The sequence below is a fragment of the Argopecten irradians genome, chromosome 11 (assembly GCF_041381155.1).
Source record: "Argopecten irradians isolate NY chromosome 11, Ai_NY, whole genome shotgun sequence".
In the NCBI taxonomy this organism is placed as follows: Eukaryota; Metazoa; Mollusca; class Bivalvia; order Pectinida; family Pectinidae; genus Argopecten; species Argopecten irradians.
Window position 1 is genome coordinate 25,508,166 of NC_091144.1, and position 27,707 is coordinate 25,535,872.

The window sequence follows — 27,707 nt, forward strand, 5'->3', positions numbered from 1 at the left end:
ATATTTCTAAGGCGATTAGAAATCGTGAAATTAATCGTGACAAAAAACGTCAAGCACTGATGAGGAACAGTAGAATCATAAATCTGTAAATAGTGTAATTAAATTGCAGTGAAAAAAAAGTTATCCGTTAAAAAGTAAAAATAAGCCACCGCAAAAAATACTGAGTTTTGCGGATTTAAAATTGAATGGAAATACCTTTCATCTTAAATGAACAAAAATTGTGGAAGAAAACAATTTGGAATGGTAAACTCTTGCGAATTTACCTTGATCGCGAAATTTTTTTAAATAAATTGCACTTGAAAGAAGTTAGTTCAACAGTAAGCTGGTTTACACTAAATTATGAAAACATGTACTCCGTGGTACATCATGAATATGCTGTGATAGGCTGACATAGAGTGTATATTATATATCTACAGTAGTGAGTGGACCAGAGGCAAACATTAGTATTTAAGTTCTCTTTCCAAATAGCAGCTTTATAACTAGCACAGATTTTAAACCAATTTCTTCCATTTACCCCTATTGGGCCCCACCTCTCCTGACAAAAGGAGGTCAGAGCCAACATTTATACAAACTCCATTTTCTTTTGCCCATGGAAGTTTCAAGCCAAATTTGGACACAATCCATGCAGAATTCTATAACTGGCACATGTAATAGAATCTTAAAGGAAATGTTGACAGACAGAGAGATAAACATATGGACTGATGTATGCTGTGCTATGGCATTAGAGCTCATGGGTCATGTGAGCTAAAAATAGAAGACTCAAGTATATATATTTTGAATCAGGAGGATGAAGGGATTCATTTTTAATTTTCAAATAGTTTCTCTTTAGATTTTTACTTTCCCAAAAATCCAAGATAGCGGAAGGCAAAGTTTACTATGAAATTGAAGAGGTCGTCGTTATGTTCTTAACATAACACCTACCTCTGATATACGTAAGGTACATGAAGAAATCCAACCTCAAATTCCTTTGAAGACTGACATCTCAAGAATTTCATCGTGTATTTCTTATGACAATGGCCTAAATTTGATCAAAGTAACATACCGTATTGAACTGGCTATTTTTGTAAGTCAAACATTTATTTTTTTCGATTTTCATTTGAAATGATATAATTATGTTTTAAAGACATGAAGACTTCTCGATTTAAGTATATGTACCAGATGTACCTGGTACATATTTCTTAATATATCATTGAGTAACTATCAATTTTGTCTCATGAATATATGAAATTATATATGTGAATTACCTTTCAAATGCATTTTGCTTTACAGTTTATATAAAAGCTTTCTGGTTTACTTCAATACATTTTCCACAAAATTTCATTCAAATTGAAGCTTAAAAAAGGCAATTTCGAAACACTGAACAATTCTATTGTTCAAATCACCTTTTAATAATGATGACAAATAAGCTATCTCACAAATATAAACTCTATAAACAAGTCTAGGAAGGATTTTTCCTCTGAACGCTTACCAGCTTCAATAGTTTGAACGTTGTCCCATTCATTCTGTGCTGATAAAATTGTCTTCTGTGCAGCAGTTGTGTCATTCTGCTAAACAACAAAAAAATCATAACATTGAAGCATCATATATGTAGTCATGCTAAAGACAATTTTTCCTAAAGAGTGATGAAATAATACAGTTGTGGGCAAAAGGGAAATAACTCTAATTCTCGTTGAACTCTTTGTTGTGCAAGATAAAAAAATCACTTATGATTAAAACCACCACATCCTCAAGCTTGTTATGAAAAAATTTCCTTTGATATTTTTTCGCATTTTTCAATCGTCCTGCATATCCGGAGGTATCTGAGCTAGGATTATGAACCAACTGAACCTCAAGAAAAAAACCATGTGACGGCATTAGCTCTACACTATCGGACTTATGATTAAATGGTACAAAATGGATCCAGGTGTTGTTATTGATGCTTGCAATCCTCTTACATGGAGATTTCTGACTAGAAGTAGCTCACAACATGCCTACATGTACTGTGAACACTGGATAATATGGACACCTTCGTTCCCAATATAAACTGTCCGAATTATGAATTTTCCAGACTGTCAAGTTAGTATTCAATATACCGGGGTATATCGTTAAAGTAATCTGTTCCCTGACATTTCCGTCCGAACTAGTTTTCTGGACCATTGGTATCTGGAGTATCGAAGATCCATTGTATAACAGTAAGTTTTGATGTCTGCTATTTTAATTGGTGGACCCACCTTACAATTTTCAATATATTTAAAAAATCAAAACTACAAGATGTGTAATCAGTTATTTTTTGGGGGCCAAAATTTTTACAATCTGGACCTAAAATTATAAAAATGAAATTTTAGCTAATTGAAAATTTCCCAATTGGGTTTGAAGTGTATATATAATTGTTTGACTTAACAGATCAAAATTTGGCAACCAAGGCAATGGCATGAGAAATCGCAAAATCATTCCTGCGAAAATCTAAACGGTATCAATCTTGTCCTTTACTGCTTGGTTGGCTAGACAATATACTGGTAATAGTAGTCAAATACAGTCAGAATAAATCAAGGGAATTATATATATTATAATCTAAATTTTGTATATACATAAACATACAAACAACTTGTGTTTGGGGACTGAAAGTTACTATGTTATTTAAACATGAATGGTTGTGCAGCCATGTTTTACTGCATATTGTGAACCAACTCTCATTCATGTACAATTTATCTTTTGCGGATTTCGTAAGCAAGGTAAAAATCATGAAAATATATCTCCACAAATTGATATCTTACATGATTCTTTCAACATTAAATTCAAAAATATTTCCACACGATTTTAAATCTGCGAAACAAAATCTCTGCGAAAATTTTTTGAAACGGAAATCGCGAAATTTAGAAGCTGCAAAAGAAAGTTGATTTACAGTCGTCTGTTCCCTATTTTCTGTTATTCATCTATATATTTTGCTTGTAATAGGAAAACAATTACCATAATATAGACTTGCAGTACTATTGACATATAGTTACAAGATTAAATGGGAATTAAAAGTTTACATTCTTTAAATAAAAATCAGGATAGATCTGAAAACACATCATTACAAACACATTCCTTACCTCTTCTTCCTTCTGTGGGTCGTTTCCAGTTACGTCAGAAACGTGTTCATCATCTGGAACTTTATTTACTAATGATATGTTAGAGGTCAGGGACGCTTGCTTGAAACTGACAGGGAAACTGCCTGATGTAAAGCGTTCTTTACTGTCTGTGTTAGCCTCAGGTTTGACTTGAGATTGCTGATGTGATGCGGTAGTACTGACTGTTTGCTTGGTCTGATTTGATGGGGCCCCTGATGACTGTTCTGTGTTGAGGCACGACGCGGGAGACATTGACACAGCTGGTGGGGAAGGTGCTGGAGCTTTGGATATTTTTCCAGGTGAGGTGTAACTTTCTTTAGTGTTGACTGGCTGTTTGGCAGTTTGAGGCAATTCAAAATCAAATTCTGATCCTGAGGAATCATCGTCATCTTTCTTTTTGATCAGGTCGGCCAATGAAATATCTTCTGTCTCATCAGGCTGTAACAAAAATGATCACATATAAGACTCTTTTGTATGTGGGAGCCTCAGATTCTACTTACCCTGGTACAGTATTGTAACTTAGTTACTCTGTGGATAGAATATCCTAGCATATGTAAACAATTATAGAATTATCAAATATTGTCCAAATGATAAATATTCTTTTATAAGTTCTGTCTGCGGTGGAGCATCTTTAGCAAGAGCTGTTGAGAACAGCAAAGCTCGCCTATTCAGAAGAAGTTGATTTTCAAGTATTTACTATTTAAACATGGAAATATGACAAATAAACAGATCAAAAAAAAACCTAAATGGCCCCATATTGGTTTTATCATCACGTTCAGCATCCATACACATCTTCGAATCATCATAGGCGAGCTAAAAAGTCATAAGAAAACTTTCAGGAAAATAATCTAAACACCAGTATTTAATATGTCATTTAAAAAAATAATTCTTTACCAGTCTAGAACTTTTCATTTCAAGCACTAATCCAATATTTCAAGTATTGTATTTGATCCAATAAGTGCCCCCATCTCTATAAGCACCCGTATCCCTTTTTAAGCCTTCAATTTTGATTACTATGAATCAAATGCTGACCGAAAATATGAAAACTCAGGGTTCTCGTTAAAAGCCAGTTGCCGGCAAAAACAGCCGTGTATTTCCTTGTTTTGCAATTTTTGTCAGAAATAAATATTGGCTCCCTATCATTAATTTTCAACCATCTATTAAAAAACATAGTGAGAAACCAGAAACTTCTTTATTCAATTTCTTTTTGCTTGTAGCTTACTTGGTGTAATATTTTTTGAAAGGCTAGTCCATATTGGGTTCTATTATATGTGTCCCTTTATTTTTTCATTTTTTAAGTGACCTGGGCATTTATTGGGTCGAATGCAGTAATTTTGTGTTTTGTGATAACACTGACATACAACCTTTACAGTTAATATGGTAGAGGTGAATTAAACTATAATACAAAGATTTACCTGTTTCTCAGTAAATTCAATACAATCCACAGAAATCATTTCATTTTCCTTTATAACATCAAGCGTGTCAGACTCTAATTTTGGAACATGTGTTTCTTCTGTTGACAGAGACTCAATAGTTATGCTTTCAGGAAAATCTTTGTCATTCGGAACAACATCCGGTCTTGATGTTAGGTTAATTCCACCACTATCTTGAGGTAATATGTCCAAGTTAGAAAATTCTTGAACAACTGGTGTTTCCTGAGTGTCGGTTGTGATTAGGTCTGAGGTTAATTGCAGTTCAATGCCTTCCTCATTAACCAGATTTCCATCTGAATTACATGTCCCCTCTCTGTTTGTTTCAGCTCTGTCCCTTATATTAGCAATATCCACTCCGATTTCTGCCATTGAACTTAGCAGTTTATTTTCGCCCTCCGATAACACATGTTCTTTTTCTTCTGAGTGGATAGGTTTATCAGAGTGAATATCAACATCAAAGTCAGCAGAGTTGTCAATTTTTAGTTCAAACTCAAATTCTTGATCCCCATGATCCTGTAAAACAAGGCCTTCTAATACAGATCCACCATGTGGGTTCTCACTTTGCTGTAAAGAATGAATACAAACCAAAATTAATATTCAGAATGCAGTTGATTATAGTTATATATGGCATTAAACAATTATTCTTGCCTCAAAGCCAAAATTTATACATATTATATCCCCCTTTCCCAAAGGCTGTTTAACATTATTCCTCGCCCTCGAGAAAATAACTCTTTCCATGGAGACAATTCTAAATGTATCCCTCCAACAAAGGTCATTATTATTTTATTATATCGAACAAAATTAAAATGAATATTTAACATCAACTAGGTATCTAAATCTCTGGTTCAATAACTTATTAAGATATTTCCCAACACTGTTGGCAACATGCAAAATTTGTCAGACTGCAAAAACTAAGCAACAGTGCTAGCGTTCCCATTGTTGGTTGACGTTGCAGATGATGTCATTTCAGAGCTTGCAAGGAGTTATTTTCCAGGGGTTATTAATTTTCTCGCCTTCCAATTCAGTGGAAATATCTAACTTATTTAATGTCATGTATTCAAGTTTATTCCGATCAGAACATTGTAAATGAGAGTGAGGTTTAATCAATAAAAATATGTCCATATAATATTCTTACCTTCAGTATGAGTAATAGTCTATAATTCATTAATATAGCAAAAAAACTCCTAAGTTTTGAACAATAAAACAAAATATTGCTAGGTAAAAAAAAAGGTGAATCCGGACCAATTTTTAGTGGAAAAAAATACTCAGGTTTCCTTTTCTCTGGAAAAATTAAGGCAAAGCCTCAGAAGAGCGCAGCTACATGTAAAAGATTATAACATCATAACTTTATATTGTCTATATTTTTCTACAAGTTTAACAATAAAATATTTCACTGACATGCACATACTATTGATAGTTAGAAAGAATTCAAAATAATCCAAATTGAATAGTTCAATATACTTCAATCTTGTTTTATCAGATGCAGAGAAAATTTGGCAACATGCCGTGCTATCAGAAATACGCGCGAATCTGTGCCGTCATTTTGGCGTCAGGTTTTGTGACGTCACTGCTGACGGTGCTGTGCGCTTGAGAACATACACAGTATATATTGGACCAGTACATTTATTGCGTTGTTCTTGTATATGTGTAAATTAACACTACTTACAGTAATTTTAAAGCGTATACTGATAACACATTTAGTCTGGTACATAAATTTCAAATCTCGTCGTGCTGATAACGAGAATTAAAACATGGCTGCCTACATGGAGGCGCAAGACTTTTCCCGCGGGACACAATTTCAAAGTCCAAGGGGTACTGGAATGTATCGGAATCTGTATGCTCACACACGTGAGCTCTTAATACATTATATTACTGACCAGCACCAATCTTTTTTTTATTTCAACCAATTTGAGATTATACAGAATTACAGGTACAATAAATTGTAGAATATTCCACAAAGAATTTTATAATCTCAATTAATGCGCTTTTTAATGTAGAAATAAGGTTAAGGATAATTGTTTTCAATAGGAAAACAATGGAGATTTCAGATTAAAGTAAAATGCATAGATGATGTATTCACATAATTAGGCCTAAGGCCACATAGCTGCGATGACGTAGCTCTGAACGACGGACGGAAGATTTCTGACAGATGGTCGTCGTCAGAGCTACGATTCCGTCCCATTGCCCGTAGTGTTGCAAAACATCCAGCGGTGAAAATGTTGCATTTCATGATGTGTGTCATGTAATTTTTTAATTAAATTCAACAATATCAAACACTTTTAACATAAAATGATTATTTATTTACGACACGGATCACTTGGCCACCATGATGCTTCTCGTTAGAAAGTCTCGTGCACCAAATATGGCACCTAGTACCATATATGGAATGACAATAGGAGTACGGTTAAAACGGCCCCACTTCAATAACGGCCCCAGTTAAAACGGCCCCAGTCGAAACCGTCATAGGCAGATATAGCGTATGACGGAACACATTGAGATTAATTAAAAGTAAATTTAAATGAATTCGAATGTATTTGTTGTCTATCTTATTAAAGATGGTTGGTTAGGTTAATAATTTATACCTACATATACAAGTAAGTGATGTTGCAAATGATGATTTTTTTACGTTTACGATCTCAACCAGCGTTTGATAGATTTAATATTCTGCAATCAATTTGAAATGTCTTCAAAATACTTTTAGTATTGATTTCTCATCGATTCATGTATGCTTGAGACGAAGATATTGTTGAAAAGGGAAGTGCTAGCATTTAACTCGGAAATTAGTTGTACTTGTTTAGTAGGAGTTTTTGATATTTTGACAAATGGAAAATATTGAGAATGCAGTTAAAGTAATAAATATATTCAAATCTTGTGTTGCAATATTTTTCAACATGTTCAGTGTATTGATTATACACATTTGTCTTCTAAATGTTCACTGTAAAATATGTGGTAAGTTTTGCTTGCAACATCTTAAACAAGAGGCCCAGAGGGCCTGTATTGCTCACCTGGTTTGTAATGCCAAGTAATGTTCTGAATACAGGTTCATTGTTTCTTTTCTGAAGGAATTTGAATATCAACCTCTAAATCCCCTATTGGGCCCCACCCCTCCCGCCCCCAGGGGGTCAGAGCCAAAATTTATACAAGTTCTGTTCCCCTTCTTCCAAGGATGTTTATGGCCAAATTTGGTCACAATCCAAACAAAACTCTAGGACAAGAAGTGATTTATAGGATTTACCTCTATTTCCCCTATTGGGCCCCACCCGTCCTGCCCTCGGGGGGCCAGAGTCAAAATTTATATGAGTTCTGTTCCCCTTCCCCCAAGGATGTCTGTGGCAAAATTTGGTTACATTCCATTCAGAACTCTATGACTAGTAGCGTTTTAAAGGATTTACCTCTATTACCCCTATTGGGCCCCGCCCCTCCTGCCCCCGGGGGACCAGAGCCAAAATTTATACAAGTTAAGTTCTGTTCCCCTTCCCCAAAGGATGTTTGTGGCCAAATTTGGTTACATTCCATTCAGAACTCTATGACAAGTAGTGATTTAAAGGATTTACCTCTATTTCCCCTATTGGGCCCCGCCCCTCCTGCCCCTGGGGGATCAGAGCCAAAATTTATACAAGTTCTGTTCCCCTTCCCCCAAGGATGTTTGTGGCCAAATTTGGTTACAATTCATGTAGAGCTCTAGGACAAGTAGAGATTTAAAGGATTTACCTCTATTTCCCCTATTGGGCCCCGCCCCTCCTGCCCCCAGGGGGTCAGAGCCAAAATTTATACAAGGTCTGTTCCCCCTCCCCCAAGGATGTTTGTGGCCAAATTTGGTTACATTCCATTCAGAACTCTATGACTAGTAGCGATTTAAAGGATTTACCTCTATTACCCCTATTGGGCCCCGCCCCTCCTGCCCCCTGGGGACCAGAGTCAAAATTTACACAAGTTCTGTTCCCCTTCCCCCAAGGATGTTTGTGGCCAAATTTGGTTACAATTCATGTAGAACTCTATTACAAGTAGCGATTTAAACGATTTACCTCTATTTCCCCTATTGGGCCCCGCCCCTCCTGCCCCTGGGGACTAGAGCCAAAATATATACAAGTTCTGTTCCCCTTCCCCAAAGGATGTTTGTAAAGGTTACAATCCATGCAGAACTCTAGGACAAGTAGCGATTTAAAGGATTTACCTCTATTTCCCCTATTGGGCCCCGCCCCTCCTGCCCCTGGGGGGACCAGAGCCAAAATTTATACAAGTTCTGTTCCCCTTCCCCCAAGGATGTTTGTGGCCAAATTTGGTTACAATCCATGCAAAACTCTAGGACAAGTAGCGATTTATAGGATTTACCTCTATTTCCCCTATTGGGCCCCGCCCCTCCTGCCCCGGGGGGGACAGAGCCAAAATTTATACAAGTTCTGTTTCCCCTCCCCCAAGGATGTTTGTGGCCAAATTTGGTTACAATCCATGCAGAACTCTATGACTAGTAGCGATTTAAAGGAAATGTTGACGGACGGACGGACGACGGACGGACGGACGGACGGACGGACGACGGACGGACGACGGACGGACGGACGGACGACGGACGCCGCGCCATGACATAAGCTCACCGGCCCTTCGGGCCAGGTGAGCTAAAAACGAATTACATGTAGCTCACATTTCAGTATCTTAGAAATTACAAGAAATAGATTATCTTTCTCATCAATTAAATAGAAAACATCCAAATGATAGTATGTGAAACATTTGTTAAACTATTAGAAATCAAATGTACATGTGTCAAAAATTTTGTCAATTTGAGCAAATGTATTGTTCTTAGTTATGAAAAACGTTACAATAAGTTTTAATTATGTGAATTATGAAATCCCGTAAAAACCTATTGATTGAACATCGCTAATATAATTGTGATCGATATCATTGTTTTCTTCGGATGGATTGCATCTTTATATCTATGGTGTTTGATAACTTAATAAATACCTATATACTATAACAATAATAATAAAAATAATAATATATTTTATTAAAGTGTCACACATTTTTACACAACATTTACAATTAAAAAAATATTTTTCATTAGTAAAAATGCCCAGCCATTAATTGGCTTACGAGACACGAATGTACTAAAATTATGAACAATATATGCAATAATATGATGTTTGTATGAAGTTAATTCGAAAGTATTTCCAGCAAAAGCCATATGTACAGAGGACTCCACATAATCGAATAACGGTTATTCGAATATTTCGGTTATTTGCATAAAATTCTGCGGTCCCGATTTTTTCCTTCTTTATCTTTGTTTTTCAACTCCGTGTATTTGCATAGACTTTTACATGACCTCCGGTTATTTGAATAAAATATTTGGGAAATTCTAAAAATAAAATCGAATATTTTTCAATTTTGCAATATATTTTTAGCGAAATTCGCCGATGTATGTTTCAAGATACTTCGCTTTTACTAGAAATCATCCTGGTAACAGATTAACGTTATAGTATGGCTTGTTATTTTATGCATGAATCTGCAAAGGTATTCGTCGCTGTTACGATTTACATCAGCAGGGGTTGATCATAACTTTAGTATATTCACTGACTCAAGCATCTAATTAAAGCATTTGCACTTTCAAATATGTTTATTTATTAACGTAACGTACCTTAGTTCGCGATCAGTTGGAGAAACCATGCTTCCTTACAACAATCGCCATTCATGAGTAGTCTCGTTCAACCAGAGTCTTGTTGACTACGACAGACATGTGCGTATCAAGCGTCTCGGTGAACGAGACATAAAAGCATGCAAAGTCGGCGTGCAATGACTACCGCAAGTTTCGTACAGTATGTAAGCTTAGGATACAAAAGATACTTGCTACGTTAATTGTTTCATTGCTACTTGAATATGCATTAATTTCTGAAATGTTATCAAGCTATTCGCCGTATAGATCAACAATACAGGGAGAATTCTCAAAAGACATTTAGGTCGAGTGAACGCATAGCTTCATCACCTGCCGCCATTTTCGAATTCATATGCACATGTGTAAAAGCAACACTACTAGTTGATCGGCACTTTGAAGTTTAATCACTATCGTAAGTTCATTTTGCCAGGCAAATGTACGTAAATTTGTTTATTATTTAGGTTTAGAATTGTAGACACAAATCCAATCCTGTTTAGTAGAATCTAATTGCATTTGATATCGATCGTTTAGCTGTTTCTCAAATATTCACGTGTCGATCTAACGTAAACAAGAATCTAATATTGGAATATTTTTTGTTATTAAACAATTAAAATCGATTTACAACTTCGAAAATAATTACTTGTGGTTCGTTTTAAGTGTAAATAATTTACGTATTTATCAAGTAAACGAAACGATATCTATTTGCCTATTCACATACATATGTGTGGGGTCAAACGGAGGTGCAAAATGTCATCTCCGCCTATTCGAATACTCCGGTTATTTGCATATTTTCTTCTGGAAAATGACCTATGCATATAAGCGGAATCCTCTGTATTAAAGTTTTTTCTTTTTACCGAGGCTTTGAAAAATAAAATTAAAGCTTTCGAATGAAATATGATTGTGTTCGAACAATTTTTTGTCTATGACCCACAGTCCGTTCTTAGTCTCCGTGATAAACACGTAAACATGTATATTTCAGACAAAATATACATATCGCTAGAATTGTGACCAATTTCACGGCTATTTGCATCCAATTTGATCATTCGTTGATCTAATAATAAAATATCAGAAACAAAAGTATCCATAATTTAACATTTATTCTGCCAAAGAAACATTTTAAAGAGGTGTATAATTTACAATGTAGTGTTGTTAGAATAAAAGAGTTTCCAATTTGAAAAAAGTACGTTGTACAAAAGAAAGAACAAAATACAGCAAGAAAAACTATCAAAAATATTGAACAATTTCACTTTAACAATCTAGGCATAAATTTTACATGTATAATGAAATGATAAGTTTACAAATTAGTGATGTGATTCGTATTTTTCTATCATTATAATATACAAGATAATATATAAATTCTTCAAAAATAACATAAACAAAATCAACGCTGAATATACAGTTGAAATAAACATATGTTCCCCGTTTAAACATTTTTTTTTTGTAACGGGGCCGTTTTGACTGGGGCCGTTATTGCATTGGGGCCGTTCTGACTGAGGCTGTTTTTACAGTGGGGCCGTTTTAACTGGGATTCGGAATGACCTACAAATTTTCACTACGAAGGAAATAAATGTTACAAGGTTTTTAACATGAAATTTAAAAATTCCTTTTTGCTTAATTCTTAATAATACTTACATTTGTTCAGTTTCACCATATTTATTCTTAGTTTCTTGGCTTTTTAAAACTTTTAAACATATTTTACCTGTTGAGTGTTTCATTTCGTCACGGTTTCCGGTATATAAAACATGGCGGCGTATTTGAACAGAATTATACATGTGTTGTGTTTGCCTTGGATTTTACCACTAGTAGTAGATGAAAGATTATAATCGAAAGGTTTGTGAATTGAATATTGATCATAGTAATGTTAGAACAATACAGTTACATAAGGATAATACCCGAAAATATATTTTTATCAGTCTCAAAGTGCCCGATGTGGATCACATCGGGGCTTGCAACACTAGCGGCAACGGGGTGGAATTCATACCCTGCCGGGAACGGAGTGGAGGCAGGGTATGATTATTCGTTCTAAAGGCCACATAACCCGCAATATGACAGGTGATCGTTTCCTCATGATTTTCCAAGATAAAGGAAGACATATTGCAATAAAATGCGTACGTAGTCAAATATTTGTATCTACTAAATAAATTCAACATGTGGCATGTAAGCACGTTCGGTACGTTTGGAGATAACTGTTGTATCTGTTCATTTTGAAAAGAAGATAGTAACATAACTTACCGAGGCAGCCATTTTCAAACAAATCATGGAATAGTCACAGTCAATTTAATGCTTAACATAGTCGGGCAACACATCGTAAGATGCAAGCGTTTTTCGGACTTCGATTTTGTGGAAGAAAGCAACATGGCACTAAAAGCATTGGGACGTCTTTGGTCATCAACAAAAAGAATATGTCAACAAGCGTTGAATGCAGAATCACAGATAGCTGCAATGCGCACAACAAGCTGTACATGTAAGCTTTGATATCTGATAAATGTGTGATTCTAATCTTTTGTCATTTTGATTCAGCAGTGACCATATTAAAGCTTCTGTAGAGGTCATTCTGGCAAGCTTACTGTAACAGGTACAGTGCTGTAACGTTAGGCCTAGCTAGATTTGCCTAGTAAAATCCGACTACACCTAGGTCCTATTATGACTTATAATATGGGCACGAAGGGCACGAAGTGCGAAGCACTTCTGAGGTAACGCATACATGAAAGTATAAGAAAAAACCCTACTGTACCTGAACCGTTTAACGTTCCCAAATTTGCATTTCGTTTGCGTTATTTCCGTTAGCAATCGTTAGCATTAGCAATCATTAATCGTTATCGTTTGCATTAGCAATCATTAATCGTTAGTTGCGTTTATAATCGTTTGCGTTTGAAATCGTTTGCGTTAATTGTTAGCAGGATCCACTTCTGCTAACGACCACTAAAAATAGAATCAAATGCCGGTGATACACTTTGACGATCCATATAATATTGTTCTTGTTATTTTAAATATTATCAATGTACGAAGAACGCAAAAAAAAGACTCGGTAAATTTGTAAATAAATTCGTGAAGTTTCGTAAATTCATGACAAGTTTGAACACAGGAAGAGGTGAGATTTGGCATCTACATGTACATATTTTTTAAACGCGATTAATAGGTACTTGTATATGAAAATGGAAAAGGGAATGAAAAGATGTAAACGTTTGCATTTCTTCACATATACCTACATATATCGAACACATTCCACACACTAGTCATGTTTGTGTATTGACGGAAAGATCGAGATCGTGACGTGATGCACTCGTACATTATTTCAATCACTCTCGCGTCTTAACAATTAATTCATACAATGAATTCATGAATAACAACAATCTTCAGCATTTATATTTCTATGTCCACAGCATAAAACTGCCACGCTACGTCCTAGCGCTATTTATGTCAGAATCTTCAAATATTCCCTACCGCACAGTATCGTCTATGTAAACTGGAACACCTCGACTCGATCCCTGACCGGGTATATGCCCTAACCACTGGCCACTAACCTGTTTTGTTACATCTTAAACACTGTATCTTAAATGTAAACTGGAACACCTTGATCCGATACCTGATCGGATATATGCCCAAACCACAGACCACTAGGCCTATTTTGTTACAATATATACAAGGTACGTTGCTTTGTAAGCCTTCACACATACTGTACGCTTGTCAAATCAGACACAGCTATACGTTTCTGCTCATATCAATAAAAAACTGGACAGTCACCTTCTCACGTAAGTTCGTTGTTATTTGTACCTGGAATCTCTTCAATTCCCAGCGTGACGTGCACAGGCATTTTACCTGTACAGGTATATAGGTCATGTGTTACCTTGTGTCGACCCCCTGTCGCTGGCCAGGGGCGGAGTTCACCTGTAATTAACACCTTTTTGGGAGGGAGATTAACTTTATACCCAACTTACCTGTGCCCCGTACAATGTGACAGTACATTTTACATACTGTCGTATTTCAAAGTTTTGATGTTTACAATATGCTTTCCTATATATTACGTTGGAATAGATTAGCTTATTGCACTTATGCATTGTATGAATAAATATTTGTTTGTAACTGTAAATTGCAGAGTTGCTTGATCAGAAATGTGATCAAATAACTTTATTTCTTATACTGGTTACAAATATACATAGAAAATGCAATGCAATTTTACAGTAATCTGTATGCATGTGCATCACTATCTTCATCGTTGTTGTCATCAATGATTATGCATAATTGACTTAATTTGAATATAGTTAACTGCAAGTGAAATATTTTCATTCTTTATAACTTTATTATATGCATGAACTATAAAATGAAAGAACTGCAAACGAAACACGAATTAAAATGTTCAATCTTTATTACAGTAGCTGTGGCGTATATATGTACATACATTTGTTAGTGTACAAGTGCGACCCTAAAATCGATGCCTAGTAAATTGTAAGCAATGAGCTTTTATGTACACATATACTGTATATATATGATCATCAATGCCCACCCTAGTAATATAATCCGTTATGAAAAAATATTCCGAGAATACATAATTCCCATGGTAAGCGGAAGAGACTTTCGACAATCTGAAAGATAAAACAAACTTAAACTTGTGATTGATGCAGGAACACTATAAAATGTTACTTATTACAATTGTTGAGTTATGAAATATCGATAATAGAAATCAAGAATATAGATGGAAATTTGATGTAATGCATTTTAAATGTGTTTGTGTGAAAAACTTTTATTCGTCATTTCAATATCATGATACTATTTAAAGTACCGGTATACGCCTGATCGCTTCACTAAAATTATGACTTTGTGACGGTAATATTGTCAATGAAGTATTGTAACAATTTGTTTGTTATTTCTTAAAATATCGGATAAATATGACACTTACAATAATACAATTCTCTCTTATACATACGGTTGTACACGTAATTTGTAAACGTACGTGTAATTTTTTTTAAAGTGGAAACTTTGTATCGAGTACAGTCGTGTTTGACTTCATTGTGTTATTATCAGTAAAGAGATGTTGTAATTATTTGTTATTTCTTAAAATATCGGGTAAATGAGACACTTAATAATAATACCATTTTTTTGATACATGCAGTTGCACACGTATTCATTTTGTAAACGTACATTTTGTACATGAAAAGTGGAAACTTCGTATTGAGTACTGTCGTCTTTGACCTCATCGTGTTGATATAGTTTTCATAGGCAAATGTTTTTATGGTATACAAAAACTTTTATCCTAAACATACTCCTTTCTTATACTTTTGTTTGTATTTCAGAACGTCAAGATCCATAATTTATTTACCGTCAAGCTGTTTCCATGATTATAACAATGGTATTTCCGGTTTATGCTAGCCGATCGTTTTGCGTTAATCGTTAATCGTTAGCCGGTATTGCGTTAATCATTAGCGTTAGCAATCGTTAGCATTAGCAATCGTTAGCGTTAGCTAACAGTTAGCGTTAGCTAACGGACAGATTTTTTGCATTGCGTTTGCGTTAGACTGGGAACGTTAAACAGTTCAGGTACTGTATCTTCAAAATTCAATCCTACACACTGACAGCTTCAGTTTGCAGCTGCCATTTTTTTATACATTGTAAAAAATCCCATCAGCGTGAATGCGATGCTTGAAGTAAGCTGATTATATAATCAAGCGAATCAAACGCTTTTAAGATCTGACGAACATAATCATCATCCGGCAGAAGCTCAGTGCTGTTGCTCTTTATTTGCAAGCGTTCAAGTGATAGACTACCGTCCAATATACGCACTTGACCAAAACCGGCATATCTGTTACGGAAAAAAAGTTTCTTTCTTCGAATTCTCTTATGTAGGTTTCCTTCTCAAATGTGGGGTTTGGGACAAAGATAGAGTTTGAACATATGAATAAAAAATAAACATAAAATTTGGTTCTATTATTTCAATAAATTGAACTTTTAAACATTGTATAATTAATGCTTACTCTAAACATCTGGCGGCGCCCTTTAAGGCCTTGCCTTCAGTCATATTAATTTTTATATATACGGATATTAGTGGACAAATATAAACAAACAGGTGAGGTATGAAAGCATGAATGACGGAACATGTAAGTCAGTGATATGAATATTGAAAAATGTTTGCCTACTAGCTCATTTTCCGTCGACTATTTAAAATTCCATAGTTGCAAATATTCAGTATCCATTATCACTAATACCTGGTAACAAAACTATAGCAAGTTGATCCAATATGATGTTGTTTTGTTGTCTGCAGATAAACATCCACCTGATGAAGATTTGGGCCATAGGTACTGCGCTTGGAGCATGTACATCCCGTGCAAAATTGACCATGCATGTGCAAAAAGTGCTCAGTTGGCTCAAAAATAACGAGATGTAGCACATTTCAAATAAAAAATCAGGATTTTATATATTTTTCATCAGAACATAAGGATGAATGGATGCGAGTATTAAAAATGACAGCAATGGATTTTTTTTTTATCCCCCGCCCAACGAAGTTGGCGGGGGATATACAAATGGGTTCCTTCCGTCCGTCCGTCCCTCTGTACGAATGGTTTCTGGAACATAACTCTAAAACCAGTAGAGATATTTCTACGAAACTTCATACACACATTGGTCGTATGGTCTAGTAGTGCCTTTTGCTATTTTTAGGTTTTCATTTTTTGCATTTTTTCCGTAACCATGGAAACATTGCTGAAAATATCATATTTTTGTACCAGGTTCGTTTCCGCAGCATAACTGGAAAACCGGTTGAGATATATGCACGGAACTCCATAGGCACATTAGTCTTATTGTCTTGTAGTGCCTTTTGCTATTTTAAGGTTTTCACTTTTTGTACTTTTTTCTGTAACCATGGAATCATTGCTGAAAATGGCAGATTTTTGTGTAAGAATCGTTTCCGGATCACAACTCTAAAACCAGCAGAGATATTTCCATGAAACTTCATAGACACATTGTTCTTATGTCTAGTAGTGCCTTTGGCTATTTTTAGGTTTTCATTTTTTGCACTTTTTCCGTAACCATGGAAACATTGCTGAAAATATCATATTTTTTTACCAGGTTCATTTCCGGAGCATAACTCTAAAACCAGAAGAGATATTTCCACGAAACTTCATAGACACATTGGTCTTATGGTCTAGTAGTGCCTTTTCTATTTTAAGGTTTTCACTTTTTGTACTTTTTTCTGTAACCATGGAAACATTGCTGAAAATGGCAAATTTTTGTGTAAGAATCGTTTCTGGAGCACAACTCTAAAACCAGCAGAGATATTTCCATGAAACTTCATAGACACATTGTTCTTATGGTCTAGTAGTGCCTTTTGCTATTTTTAGGTTTTCATTTTTTGCACTTTTTCCGTAACCATGGAAACATTGCTGAAAATATCATATTTTTGTACCAGGTTTGTTTCCGCAGCATAACTGGAAAACCGGTTGAGATATATGCACGGAACTCCATAGGCACATTAGTCTTATGGTCTAGTAGTGCCTTTTGCTATTTTAAGGTTTTCACTTTTTGTACTTTTTTCTGTAACCATGGAAACATTGCTGAAAATGGCAGATTTTTGTGTAAGAATCGTTTCCGGAGCACAATTCTAAAACCAGCAGAGATATTTCCATGAAACTTCATAGACACATTGTTCTTATGGTCTAGTAGTGCCTTTTGCTATTTTTAGGTTTTCACTTTTTGTGCTTTTTTTCTGTAACCATAGAAACATTGCTGAAAATATCATATTTTTGTAGCAGGTTCATTTCCGGAGCATAACTCTAAAACCAGCAGAGATATTTCCACGAAACTTCATAGACACATTCTTTTTATGGTCTAGTAGTACCTTTTGCTATTTTTAGGTTTTCATTTTTTGCACTTTTTCCGTTACCATGGAAACATTGCTGAAAATATCATGGTAAATGGTAAATGTGACTTTGCAAAACTATATAGTCTAATATAAATGTCAAGGCTGTATACCTGATTCAACAATTGCAGCCACGCTCTACTTGAAATATACTCATCTTTCTGTAGCTCAACTTCCTTTTTCCTGTTTTTTTTTCATACACAGAAGTCTCCATAATCAAACTTACTTCAGCGTTGATATCTCCATTGGCGGGGGATTTGAATGACTATGTCCTTGTTCATCTTGGATTACCTAGCTATATGTATATATGAGGATGTGACAGCGAAATAATAACCCTCTGGAAAATTGCAGTTATGAATATCAAACCCTCAGCGAGCCTCTAGTTGGATCTCCATGAATATACCCCCTGGGTTTCAGTATTGTGATTTCGTTGTTACATCTGGGTAGGGAAAGATTCTATTATTTTCAATATCACTTTAATTTACCATATTCGACCAACTAAGCACCCCCATCCCTATAAGCGTGTCCGTCATCTTTTCTAGGCCTCTGAAATTTTACTTAGGTACCTTAAATTAAATGCATGCAGACAGAAAATTTGAAAAACTATGTTTCTGTATTGATTTCTTTTTCAAAATTATCTTTGGCTTACTTTGGGCAATAATTTTATGAATGGCTAGTCAAAATTTAGTTCTATTAAGCGCCCCTTTTGTTTCAAATTTTAAGTGCCCTGGGCGCTTATTTGGTCGTATACTATAACCCTTTTTATATATAAACAAACATGTATGCAAATTTCCAAATATAACTGTAACAATTCTTAACTTTAGGTTACCAGCCTATTATCTTGAGGAATTACAGTCAGTCTGCTGATGGAACAAAGGCTGAATCAGAGGAGACAGAGATGACTCTGAAAGATAGATTTGACCGTAGAAATGGTCCAATTCTTCCATACAATTTGTCAAACAGACGCCACTACCGACGAAGAAAAGTGTTTTCTGCGAAACATGTGGAAAATTTACTTGCAGAAATGGAGGAAAAAAAGTCTTTTGAGGCTGATCATGTAAGTACACTTATCAGTATCTGATTGAAATTTTCTGTCAAATGCTTATGCCTTGCCGGAACTTTTGCAATCAGGATTTTGTTCATATTACACTCATGACATATGAACAAATATTACACAGGAAAATCACAGGATATCTGGTGGATAATGTGATATTTATATAGTGTGAGAAGCTGTTTATTTACATTTTTATTGCAGTCCCACTATGTAACTTTACCAAGCGCAGTTGGCAGTCATATAGACAATGAACTTCAAGGGCTTATTATGACATCATTTTCATTGTGACGTCATAATTGTCGTGTCAGCAATCAGGGAAGACGGCTGTTCAAATGGCTGTTCCTTTCATGACAATAACGAATGCTTATTTCATTATAAATGCAAAATCCCTTGGGATTTTTTCATTAAATTGTAACCATATGTAAATATAAGCATTGAACATCTTTCAGTTGGCATTCATAGCCAATATCAATGCCAACTGAACAGATGCAAATTCAACATGAAGCGCTAGATGTTCAATGCTTAGATAAATGACATTATATTCTTAAGTATATTGTATGGATTAGTTTTGACATTCAAATCATCTATTTTGCAAATGAAACTGTCACTTTTTGTTGTTTTGTATTGCATTGAAATATAAATAAGAATTTTGTGATTTGTGTTTCTATTTGCAGCCTACAGAGATGAAATTTGACCCATATGAACCAGAACAAAGGAAATGTATACTCTGTAAAACTAATGTTCCAGTTGACTACAAAGTAAGTCCGTACCAAAAAAATAAAAAGGGTGGGGTTGGTTGGAAGAATAAGCTAGCCTATTCTTTCCCTGGGGGAAAAATCAGCCAGCCAATTCTTTACCTGGGAAACTATTGGAAGGAGACAGAAATTAGTTCTAAACCTGTAACCGGTACACCGGTTTGCCTTACTCCCTAATTTTATAAGGCTGACAAGTCCTTAAATGGTCTTGGCTCCCTGGCTGTTGATAGCGTATTAAACTATACAGTCCAATGTTTGGGACTTACAACTCAGAGGTGAAGAGATCTAAATGGTGGCTGAGGGGTTAATTTGTAAGGGTGACTACTGCCTACAATTTTACCTATTGAAATACTATTGCAAGCGAAGAAAAACACTTATCCAATAGTTTATATTGCAAACTACTATGACAATTGTATTAAATTAGTATTGCATTCTGAATTCTGTTAATTCTAGTCGATGAATTGGCCACTATTTTGTACCTCTAGTGCAGTGTTAGTTTAAATTACTTCCCTTTATATGCTAGCGTTAGTAGCAACTCAAATTCACCGATGTGTGATCGAGAACATTGTCATTGTTTGTTTTTAGATCACCTGACCATATAGGTCATGGTGACCTATTGCGATAGTCTTTTGTCTGTTTCGTCGTCCATCAATCTTGGACGAGTTCGAAAATCAGCTTCATTTGACAGTAATTTATAGAGTTATTGCCCTTTGCAATATTGATTAGTTAACCTTGTGAACACGATGGCTTGATTAAATATTCACTCAGCTGAGTGAAACTTAATTTGGATTTAAACTATTTTGAAAGATCTCCGACAACTTAGAAAATCAGTCTGATTTGTGTGAATGTATCCAGTATAATTCTTATGAAATGGAAAAATAAAATCTCTCGTCCAAATCTGTCTGCGTACGAAGAAATTAATTTAAAGTACGGATATTCTAAAACGTCCTCCCGGCTCACTATGTCCGTGGTTACATTTCCACGCCGCCTCGCTTTCAATGCTTTCAACTTTTCTTTACTTTAATGGTCAGAACTGGGAAACTAAGCAGAACTTGACCGTCGTATTAATATGTGAGAACTTTTGGAAGGCCAATGAACGCATTTAGTCTGGTTTTCTTTGCCCGACTATTCACTTTAAGGAATTATTGCCCATTACACAAATTATTATTATTTGACCTTGTGAACACAATGACTTGAGTAAATATGCACCAAGCTTAATAAAACTTTGCATGTAGACTAACATTGGAAATATCTCAAACTGAAACGAAAATCAGCTTGATTCAATTGTAACTTATGCAGATATTGCTACAAAATGACATAACTAATTTGTATTAAATATCAGGTGACAGTTAAGGCCCATGGGCCTTTTGTTTATCTAATTGTGTGGGAAAAAAATGACATTTCATGGTGACTATTAAGTTTTTTACTGTATCAAACATCTGTGGAGTACTTTATTTGAGTCTAAGTTACTGCATACGATTATTGAAACTATCAAAGGCTTGGTATACTATCGACAATTGTTATTGAATTTGTTATTTATTGTAATCGCATTGAGAGGCACACATTCCCAGCAGTGTGATGTATTGTTACACCCCTCTGGGCTGCATGTTCCTAACGCACATTACATTTGGTTTTGGTGTTTCGATTAAAATCATCATATAATTAACAGCCAGTGATTCGGGGTCATTTAAGGATGTGCTAGGCTTAGGATATGAAGGAAACCAGAGTACCCAAAGAAAAAACCATTTACCTTCATGTCTCATTACCTAGCAACTGGCCCACATAGGATTTGAACTCGCGACCAGACCTAGGCTAGAGTGGCTTTGATGTCCACACCATGGAATTTGGAGGCAGTAAAGCATACAGTGTGATGTATTGCCATGTCCCATCCATGTTGTCCCACATTGATAAACATTGAATGGAGATACCTTTTCTCCCACATGAAACTTATCAACTACATGTACATAGTTATCATTAGTATTTCATTTAAAAAAGATTGAAGGATGTTTGATTAAAACAAATACACGGTAGATCAAATTACAAAAAAAAAAATCCTTTATGAAATTGATAGAGCACTCTAGTTGTCACTGTGAATTATTTTTGACTGCTTTCTGATTTCAGAATGTTCGTCTGTTGAGTCAGTTTGTTTCACCATACACAGGACGTATCTTTGGGAGACATCAAACAGGCCTATGTGATCACATGCAGAAGAAAGTCGCTAACTCTATTAACAGGGCACAAAATGCTGGTAAATAAACTTATGATAGTGAGTTTGGATAATGATGAGTTACCTCCCTTGGATAATTTTTGATGACCTCCCTAAGTCATCATCATCACTATTTCACACTCTTCATCATGTTTCTTATATTATTATAGACTGATAGTATCTAGAGATGTATGATATTAATTTAATATCAATGTGATGTTAGTGTACTGGTCCTGATATAGTCAGCTAAACCTGCCTATATTATTAGGCCACACCAAATTAATTTGTAGTTCTTCGGGAAAATTGAAAAAAAAAATGGTGCGAGCGAGCGAAATTTTTTTGTTTTTAAAAAAATTTGGAATCAAGGTTTTTTAGGAGCGAAGGGTTTCAGAGTCGAACGAGCGATATTTTTTTTCAAACCATGGAAGTAAATATTAATAAAGAAAACACTGATAAACATCTAAATTTTAATCAAAAATCAAAAACACAATGATCTATCTGACCAGTTAAAACAAAAAAGCATATTTTGTTAAAAATATCATTAGAACAATCACACATGTACATTAAAGGTACACCAAAGTTAACTAGATTTTAAAAATTTCTTTTCCATCATGAAATATATGTAACATCACCTACCACCATTTTTTAAAGTACAATATAACTATATATATAAAGGCATTTTTCTACATCAAGAACAAAGATACCTATGATTTTCCAAACTATCCAGTAATTTGATGCATGCACTCATACATGGATATCAAAGACATAAGTTCCATGTAAGTATTATTGTCAAAAATATCAGAATGAACACAACGTGCGCTGCTTCCGAGGAACTAATTAATTTGGTGTGGCCTTAGGCTTTTTAAAAATTTTTTTTTTTTTGGCCATATATATATTCAGCTCGAGGTACCTCTTAAAAATGTGAAATCGTAGAGCAAACGGCAGCCAATCAACTTCGCTTCCAGTTTTATTTTTTAAAAACCATGTGTAGTTGAAAGATAAACAAAATGTTAGCCAGTTAGAGTTTTTATAGTGAAATTATGGTCGACATACACGACATGTTGTCAAATATTCAAATTGAACATGACTATTGCTGGTACCGCATCACTTCCGCGATATTCACGTTGCATATACATGTAGCATATACACGGTAGAATTGTGTTTATCTTTCAACTACACGTGGTTTTTTAAAAATAAAACCAGAAGCGAAGTTGATTGGCTGCCGTTTGCTCTACTAAATGTGTATACGGCGGCCATTATAAATGTGTGAAATAGAAGGGTCTTGGAACTATTTCATTGTGCAGAGTTGTTTAATTTCATAAATGGGATGTAACATGGGGGCAGTGGAGTACATAAGATCCCAATATATAGGTATGTGTACATTTTCCCGGCATTGCATGGACGATATATTAGAAATCTGCCGCTGACGTAGCGTAGGCCAAATCACATTTTTAAGAGGTACCGCGAGCTGACTATATATTAGGCAAAAAAAAAAAAAAAAAAAAATGCCTAATATTATAGGCAAGTTTAGCGGACTAATCCTGATATTGTTTGTTTTGTTTCAGGGTTCATGCCGAAAATGTACAAAGACCGAGCTTTTGTACATGATCCAAAGCTGTATGATATTTTTGCTAGACAGAGAAAATCAAACTTTAAGAAGTGATGAAAATGTTCCCCTATAACAAGAAGACAGTGCCACCCACAGGTGTTGGAAGCATGTGATTGTCACTTCTGAAAACTTAAGCAGTGATACAATTATTTCAAACAATGGAAAACATTGTGGAAATGTTAATTTTGAAATATTGTTGGATTTTGTTGATACTACTGTAAATTTGATGTATAATACAATAAAAGTCTCTGATATCTACTTATCGTCTTGGGCCACCAATATATATTTCTTATGGTATTAGTTTTTAAGAAAAATTTTATTTCATTTTCTTTTTATATTGAAATGTAGTAGGCCTTTTATATTCTATTAACAACCAGGGTCATTTAAGAACAATCAAAGGTTAGGATTTGATGGAAAGCTGAAGTAACTGGAGAAAAAAACGCAGCCTATGGTCATTCTAAGTTCATGACCCAGATGTCATGTTGCAATGTCTGTCTGAGCTATGTCATGGTTCTGTGTCTGTCTGACTATGTCATGGTGCGGTGTCTGTCTGAGCTAAGTCATGGCGCGGTGTCCGTCTGAGCTATGTCATGGTGCAGTGTCTGTCTGAGCTATGTCATGGTGCGGTGTCTGTCTGAGCTATGTCATGGTGCGGTGTCTGTCTGAGCTATGTCATGGTGCGGTGTCTGTCTGAGCTATGTCATGGTGCAGTGTCTGTCTGAGCTATGTCATGGTGCGGTGTCTGTCTGAGCTATGTCATGGTGCGGTGTCTGTCTGAGCTATGTCATGGTGCAGTGTCTGTCTGAGTTATGTCATGGTGCGGTGTCCGTCTGAGCTATGTCATGGTGCGGTGTCCGTCTGAGCTATGTCATGGTGCAGTGTCTGTCTGAGTTATGTCATGGTGCGGTGTCCGTCTGAGCTATGTCATGGTGCAGTGTCTGTCTGAGCTATGTCATGGTGCAGTGTCTGTCTGAGCTATGTCACGGTGCAGTGTCTGTCTGAGATGTCTGGCAGTGTCTGTCATGTCATGGTGCAGTGTCTGTCTGAGCTATGTCATGGTTCGGTGTCTGTCTGAGCTATGTCATGGTGCAGTGTCTGTCTGAGCTATGTCTGTCTGAACTATGTCATGGTGCGGTGTCTGTCTGAGCTAAGTCATGGTGCAGTGTCTGTCTGAGCTATGTCATGGTGCGGTGTCTGTCTGAGCTATGTCATGGTGCGGTGTCCGTCTGAGCTATGTCATGGTGCAGTGTCTGTCTGAGTTATGTCATGGTGCATTGTCTGTCTGAGTTATGTCATGGTGCGGTGTCTGTCTGAGCTATGTCATGGTGCGGTGTCTGTCTGAGCTATGTCATGGTGCAGTGTCTGTCTGAGTTATGTCATGGTGCGGTGTCTGTCTGAGCTATGTCATGGTGCGGTGTCTGTCTGAGCTATGTCAAGGTGCGGTGTCTGTCTGAGCTATGTCATGGTGCGGTGTCTGTCTGAGCTATGTCATGGTGCAGTGTCTGTCTGAGCTATGTCATGGTGCAGTGTCTGTCTGAGCTATGTCATGGTGCAGTGTCTGTCTGAGTTATGTCATGGTGCAGTGTCTGTCTGAGCTATGTCATGGTGCAGTGTCTGTCTGAGCTATGTCATGGTGCAGTGTCTGTCTGAGCTATGTCATGGTGCGGTGTCTGTCTGAGCTATGTCATGGTGCAGTGTCTGTCTGAGCTATGTCATGGTGCAGTGTCTGTCTGAGCTATGTCATGGTGCGGTGTCTGTCTGAGCTATGTCATGGTGCGGTGTCTGTCTGAGCTATGTCATGGTGCGTGTCTGTCTGAGCTATGTCATGGTGCAGTGTCTGTCTGAGTTATGTCATGGTGCGTGTCTGTCTGAGCTATGTCATGGTGCGGTGTCTGTCTGAGTTATGTCATGGTGCGGTGTCTGTCTGAGCTATGTCATGGTGCGGTGTCTGTCCTGAGCTATGTCATGGTGCAGTGTCTGTCTGAGCTATGTCATGGTGCAGTGTCTGTCTGAGCTATGTCATGGTGCGGTGTCCCGTCTGAGCTATGTCATGGTGCGGTGTCCGTCTGAGCTATGTCATGGTGCAGTGTCTGTCTGAGCTATGTCATGGTGCAGTGTCTGTCTGAGCTATGTTTGTCTGAACTATGTCATGGTGCAGTGTCTGTCTGAGCTATGTCATGGTGCAGTGTCTGTCTGAGCTATGTCATGGTGCAGTGTCTGTCTGAGCTAGTCATGTGTTTGTCTGAGCTATGTCATGGTGCGGTGTCTGTCTGAGCCAAGTCATGGTGCAGTGTCTGTCTGAGTTATGTCATGGTGCATTGTCTGTCTAAGCTATGTCAAGGTGCGGTGTCTGTCTGAGCTATGTCATGGTGCAGTGTCTGTCTGAGCTATGTCATGGTGCAGTGTCTGTCTGAGTATGTCATGGTGCGGTGTCTGTCTGAGCTATGTCATGGTGCGGTGTCTGTCTGAGCTATGTCATGGTGCAGTGTCTGTCTGAGCTATGTCATGGTGCAGTGTCTGTCTGAGCTATGTCATGGTGCGGTGTCTGTCTGAGCTATGTCATGGTGCAGTGTCTGTCTGAGCTATGTCATGGTGCAGTGTCTGTCTGAGCTATGTCATGGTGCAGTGTCTGTCTGAGCTATGTCATGGTGCAGTGTCTGTCTGAGCTATGTCATGGTGCAGTGTCTGTCTGAGCTATGTCATGGTGCAGTGTCTGTCTGAGCTATGTCATGGTGCGGTGTCTGTCTGAGCTATGTCATGGTGCAGTGTCTGTCTGAGCTATGTCATGGTGCAGTGTCTGTCTGAGCTATGTCTGTCTGAACTATGTCATGGTGCGGTGTCTGTCTGAGCTAAGTCATGGTGCAGTGTCTGTCTGAGCTATGTCATGGTGCGGTGTCTGTCTGAGCTATGTCATGGTGCGGTGTCCATCTGAGCTATGTCATGGTGCAGTGTCTGTCTGAGCTATGTCATGGTGCGGTGTCTGTCTGAGCTATGTCATGGTGCAGTGTCTGTCTGAGCTATGTCATGGTGCAGTGTCTGTCTGAGCTATGTCTGTCTGAACTATGTCATGGTGCGGTGTCTGTCTGAGCTAAGTCATGGTGCAGTGTCTGTCTGAGCTATGTCATGGTGCGGTGTCTGTCTGAGCTATGTCATGGTGCAGTGTCTGTCTGAGCTATGTCATGGTGCGGTGTCTGTCTGAGCTATGTCATGGTGCAGTGTCTGTCTGAGCTATGTCATGGTGCAGTGTCTGTCTGAGCTATGTCGTGTCTGAACTATGTCATGGTGCGGTGTCTGTCTGAGCTATGTCATGGTGCAGTGTCTGTCTGAGCTATGTCATGGTGCAGTGTCTGTCTGAGCTATGTCATGGTGCGGTGTCTGTCTGAGCTATGTCATGGTGCGGTGTCTGTCTGAGCTATGTCATGGTGCAGTGTCTGTCTGAGCTATGTCATGGTGCAGTGTCTGTCTGAGCTATGTCATGGTGCGGTGTCTGTCTGAGCTAAGTCATGGTGCAGTGTCTGTCTGAGCTATGTCATGGTGCGGTGTCTGTCTGAGCTATGTCATGGTGCAGTGTCTGTCTGAGCTATGTCATGGTGCAGTGTCTGTCTGAGCTATGTCATGGTGCAGTGTCTGTCTGAGCTATGTCATGGTGCAGTGTCTGTCTGAGCTATGTCATGGTGCAGTGTCTGTCTGAGCTATGTCATGGTGCAGTGTCTGTCTGAGCTATGTCTGTCTGAACTATGTCATGGTGCGGTGTCTGTCTGAGCTATGTCATGGTGCAGTGTCTGTCTGAGCTATGTCATGGTGCGGTGTCCGTCTGAGCTATGTCATGGTGCAGTGTCTGTCTGAGCTATGTCATGGTGCAGTGTCTGTCTGAGCTATGTCATGGTGCGGTGTCTGTCTGAGCTATGTCATGGTGCAGTGTCTGTCTGAGCTATGTCATGGTGCAGAGTGTCTTTCTAAGCTATGTCATGGTGCAGTGTCTGTCTGAGCTATGTCATGGTGCAGTGTCTGTCTGAGCTATGTCATTGTGCGGTGTCTGTCTGAGCTATGTCATGGTGCAGTGTCTGTCTG

The 27,707-nt window shown here is 37.1% G+C and overlaps 2 protein-coding genes across 4 annotated transcripts in view; one reads left to right on the forward strand and one right to left on the reverse strand.

Annotated features, from left to right (window-relative positions):
• LOC138335112 (uncharacterized) overlaps window positions 1-12,425 on the reverse strand; it is a 46,313-nt gene extending 33,888 nt beyond the window's left edge. Inside the window, exons 1-4 of one of the 2 annotated variants that reach the window (XM_069284039.1) lie at window positions 12,396-12,425; window positions 4,505-5,086; window positions 3,072-3,527; window positions 1,469-1,544 (exon numbers count right to left, since the gene is read on the reverse strand). In XM_069284039.1, the coding sequence (XP_069140140.1) occupies window positions 1,469-1,544; window positions 3,072-3,527; window positions 4,505-5,086; window positions 12,396-12,422 (1,141 nt within the window). In that variant the 5' untranslated portion in view covers window positions 12,423-12,425. Of the gene's footprint in view, window positions 1-1,468; window positions 1,548-3,071; window positions 3,528-4,504; window positions 5,087-12,395 lie in introns of both variants that reach the window. The other variant, XM_069284038.1, reaches the window with a different exon arrangement.
• A 68-nt stretch (window positions 12,426-12,493) lies between these two features.
• On the forward strand, window positions 12,494-23,894 carry LOC138335113 (small ribosomal subunit protein bS18m-like). 2 transcript variants are annotated; one of them, XM_069284041.1, is made up of 6 exons: window positions 12,494-12,627; window positions 16,420-16,453; window positions 18,837-19,069; window positions 19,741-19,824; window positions 21,943-22,069; window positions 23,593-23,894. In XM_069284041.1, exons 2-6 carry the CDS (start codon window positions 16,435-16,437, stop codon window positions 23,688-23,690), a joined length of 561 nt encoding a protein of 186 aa, XP_069140142.1. In that variant the 5' UTR covers window positions 12,494-12,627; window positions 16,420-16,434; the 3' UTR covers window positions 23,691-23,894. The 2 variants fall into 2 exon arrangements, with proteins under 2 accessions (XP_069140142.1, XP_069140141.1); XM_069284040.1 differs by lacking the exon at window positions 16,420-16,453 and having other exon boundaries at window positions 12,500-12,627.
• Window positions 23,895-27,707: the final 3,813 nt, after the last annotated feature.

Excerpts from the sequence above, each read along its gene's own strand:
- LOC138335113 (XM_069284040.1), top strand. The coding sequence starts at position 12,519 with ATGGCACTAAAAGCATTGGGACGTCTTTGGTCATCAACAAAAAGAATA. Across the intron at positions 12,628-18,836 it reads GCGCACAACAAGCTGTACAT|GTTACCAGCCTATTATCTTG; the intron begins GTAAGCTTTGAT and ends TCTTAACTTTAG. Across the intron at positions 19,070-19,740 it reads AGTCTTTTGAGGCTGATCAT|CCTACAGAGATGAAATTTGA; the intron begins GTAAGTACACTT and ends TTCTATTTGCAG.